This window comes from Syzygium oleosum, unplaced genomic scaffold (assembly GCF_021117445.2).
Source record: "Syzygium oleosum isolate NSW1041296 unplaced genomic scaffold, Sole_v2.1 Sole_v2.30, whole genome shotgun sequence".
NCBI classification, from domain to species: Eukaryota; Viridiplantae; Streptophyta; class Magnoliopsida; order Myrtales; family Myrtaceae; genus Syzygium; species Syzygium oleosum.
In genome coordinates, this window is record NW_026607514.1 from 418,011 (window position 1) to 422,153 (window position 4,143).

Here is a 4,143-nt window from a genome sequence, read left to right on the forward strand (position 1 = left end):
ATGGACGTTGCCAGAATGGAGACGAAGCCGGTGTACCTGTGGTCCGGGGGCCACGAGAACAGCCGGCCTGACCCCGTCTTCCTCCGCGTGCAGAACCAGGAGGAGGATGACGTTCGCTACCTGCTGGACTGGAGTGCGCCGCTCAGGGCCCTCATGGTCGAGTTCTGTGCTCGCAGGGGCTTCCCGTGCGACGCCGTGCGGTTCACCTACAATGGGGCGCGGGTCCCGGAAGCCAAGTCGGCAGAGGATCTCGGCATGGACGATGGGGACGTCATGGACGCCTGGGCCAATCAGCTCGGCGGCTAGAGGCTACGGCTAGGGCCAGGGCTTTTGCTTGTGACTATGTGCTGCTCGGGGATCCGTGAGCAGTGTGTGTGTGTGTGGTCTGCGTGCTTTTCTTGTGTGTATAGATGAAGTTAAGAAGGAGAAGCAGAAATAAGAAGTAGGAGGAGGAGATGATGGCAGTGATAGGTTTTGATGTTCTGCTTTCCTTGAGTTCATGGGCGACGTTTATGGTTGAAAAGTTGCGAGCCTTCTTGCGCCATTTGCTTTGCCATTGCCATTTCTGGAGCTATATCTCTCCTTTTGCTTCATCCCAAGAAAGAAAAGGCTTGCTTCGTGTTCTTCTGTCGGAAATGGACAGCGATGGTGAACTTTGTTCACCAGTTGGAGTCTGCTCTTGAATTTTCATACTACGTGCGAAAGTTGAGGCAGTGTGCAAAGTTATGCTTTGATTTCCTATCTGGGTGTCAAATTCAAATCTTTCGCATGGAGTTAGTTCATATTTTACCTGGTGCCACGACCGTGTCGACTTACCCGACACCCCGTCAGGTTACTCACCGCGATCGACGTTAGTAAGGACAATTCGGGTCATAAAAAAAACAATATGAATCGATTACGGTCATAAAAAATCTGTCCAGGAGTCCGGGTCATAAAAAAAAACATATATTCTTTAAACCAGTTCTCCAACTTACCTACTTAGGCTGATGTTGAAGGTCATCAAACGCACCAAATCATATTCAGCATTTAGTGAAGTTATGAAGCAAGCTCTACATTTGGTAGAGTTGGTGGTAACTTCTGTAAGATTTCTGAGTTTATTTATAAACTTTATTAGCTAAATGTCCAATGTAGTTCTTCCATTAATTTTAGTTCATGGACAACATTGAAGATTTTAATATAGCCCAACGACTAGATTGAACATGTATCAGAAGTCGAGTGATCAAATTGAACAAATATGTATCAAGGGTTTAGAATATGTATCAAAAATTCAAAAAATCATATTAAACAAATTAAAAGTTCATAGATGATATTGCATATTGGATCAAATTTCAGTGATCATTTATGCAATAATTCCATATTAATCAAATTTAACCTATATATATTTCAGAATTTATAATATTCCACACTCAAAATTCGGCTCTAAAATATTTAATTTTCAATTTTCAATTTTATCATACAGCCTCGTATTATAAGAGCTAACTGGCGAAAGTATCGAACTTTCATTGGTGGTTGTGACTTCATCTTGCGTAATGCAAATTTGTCTTTTCTCTTCATTGCTTCCACGAATATCAATTTCCATGAGTATAAATTTCAAGGGGAGCATTGACCACCGGGTGATTATCATTCACAATCGCGTCATGAGCGAACCTCTGATTAATTTGTGTCTTGAATGTTACGGGAAAGGACACTCTAACACGTTGGTGAAGCCACGGTCATGGGATCATATACACGTAAAGCGAGCTCAATAGTCATGAGTCAAATCGAATATTCGGTGTCGAATGTGAGGCCCTTATCATAAGACCGAGAGAGAAAGCTACGGTGATTATCTCTCATCGCTTTTCTCACACGTTCAAAATAACAGGGCGGGCACATCATGTTGCAACCGTTACCTTATGCGAAGAGACTATCGGGTATGTCAGTGGGTTTGCGGTGATATAATTGTATAAGTAACAAACGGACCAATAGTTACGACTCAAATCGAACATCGGTAGATTGCATCTCCCAAGTCTACGAAAGGGGTTTTATGAGTGTTGCGATTATGAAAGGAGATTGATTGAAGGAGCTGCGCAATCAATCCAATTGTCTCAGCCCTTTACTTCGAAACCCTTGCTTGTTTCCATGCTCTTCCTCACTTTGTTGGTTGATCTGGACAGAAATCTGGCTGGAAATTGACAGCTCCATCTCGGTAAGCTTCCTGCAAGATTCCTCTCTCTCCTCCTATGACGTTGACCCACTTATCAAAGAATGTTTAGGCTTCTAGGCCTTTTTTGAGTCTTTAGTTGGCCTACTGCTCTCAAGATTCGAGTAGGCTGACAAATTGGGTTGTAAATGCCTTTATATGTAATGCCCTTCCACATTATTGGGTTTCTTGCCTACCACCTCCTCTATAAGAGATCATATTTTTTTTTATAACCCTCACTCTAGAGGGCTCGTTGTTAAATGAAATGATAAGCCTATGTTACGTCCAAAAAAATGAAACATTTCATATCGGACGTGAGACCCTTTACTGATAACGACAAAAGGAAAAGTTATGGTGATTCCCTCTCCTGGCTTTTTTCACACTTTAGAAACAACGGGGTACGTCATGTTGCAAACTTACACGCATCAATAAAAAAAAAGAAGGGTTGGCATGGACTTGTGAATCCTACTACCCTACCTCAAGTGTCCATCGGATGTGTACACTCTACCAAATGATTGCTTCCACACCAACCTCGTTGTCTACGGAGAGGGGAAAGACCTAGAAATTGACCTACTAATGAAGATCGGCTCGTCCTTCTCCTACTTTGGGCCCCACCCAAATTTTTTCTAATCGAAAACGACATAAACAATCTCTAAACTTTCATTCACACGTGACGTCATCCTAAATCTTTTCAGTTTATTGAATACAATCTCTCAACTTTCGATATCAAAGGTCTTGGAGAAGACCCGGAAAATGATATAGGATATAGGACCTCCGTTTGTTTCGTGAAAAACGAACGATTTGAAAAATATTTTTTCGAAAATAATGGCGTGTATCGTTTAAAATAATCAGTCAATAATAAATATTTTCATCATTGATAATAATTTATATCTAAATATATCTGTGAACGATGAAAATATTTTTTGACTCTTCATTTTATAAATGATGTATAATTGATAGTTTTTTATCATTGGTTTTTGGGTTAATATTACGAAAAACCCTAAACTGGTACACCTATGAGAAATTTACTCAAAACTATTTTTTTGACCATTAAAAACCTCAAACTAGTACACCTGTGATAAATTACTCCTCAATTAGTTTCCGTTAAATTTTACCGTCAGATTGTAGAGCTGGATGACACGTGGCAGTTGACAGGTGTGCTAGTTTGGGGCTTTACTCCTCTATTTGTCACAGATTTATCAATTTCTGATTTTTCATAGTATTAATCCAATTTAACGAAGTATAAATTTGCTACAAGTGTACCAGTTAGGGATTTTTGGTGGTCAAAAAAATAATTTTGGGTAAATTTATTACATGTGTACCAGTTTAAAATTTTTCATAGTCAAAAAATTAATTTAAAGTTAAATTAATTTGTGGTAAAATTGTTACATATATATATATATATATATATATTTTTGGGTAAATTTATTACATGTGTACCAGTTTAAAATTTTTCATAGTCAAAAAATTAATTTAAAGTTAAATTAATTTGTGGTAAAATTGTTACATATATATACATATATATATATATATATCGATTTGGAGTTTTTTTGTTGTATTAGTATTTCATTTTTTTGCAAAATAAACCGACTTCAATGTGGACCCACCTCCTACTTTGGTTCCCCACCCAAACGCCTTTCCCTTTCTCTTTCTCTCCTGTTTTTATCGAATGCATGTCGTTACGACAAGGACCAGAACCCGAAGGACGCAAGAAGCACCAAACAACGCTCGATACGTGTCCGAACGATCCTGTCATAGCCTCTGCTCTTCCTTCCACGTGGCAGCAGCCCATTTCCTCTCCTCTCTCTCTCTCTCTCTCTGCTGTCCCTCTCTTTCGGCTTCGAAAATTTTATGGTTTATGGTGGGAGGGAATACCTGAGGGAGGAAGCAAAAGCGCTCCAGCACCAGAAACCAGCGGCAAATAAAGAACAGCAGAGAGAGAGAGAGAGAGAGAGAGAAGAGAG

General features: G+C 39.7%; 1 protein-coding gene across 1 annotated transcript; it reads left to right on the forward strand.

The window, feature by feature from the left end:
• LOC115661305 (small ubiquitin-related modifier 3-like) lies at positions 1–306 on the forward strand. Its single transcript, XM_030583609.1, has one exon. It carries the CDS (start codon positions 1–3, stop codon positions 304–306), a length of 306 nt encoding a protein of 101 aa, XP_030439469.1.
• The last annotated feature ends 3,837 nt before the right edge of the window (positions 307–4,143 follow it).

What these genes read in the sequence shown, in the direction of transcription:
- LOC115661305 (XM_030583609.1), top strand. Translation starts at nt 1, where the DNA reads ATGGACGTTGCCAGAATGGAGACGAAGCCGGTGTACCTGTGGTCCGGG.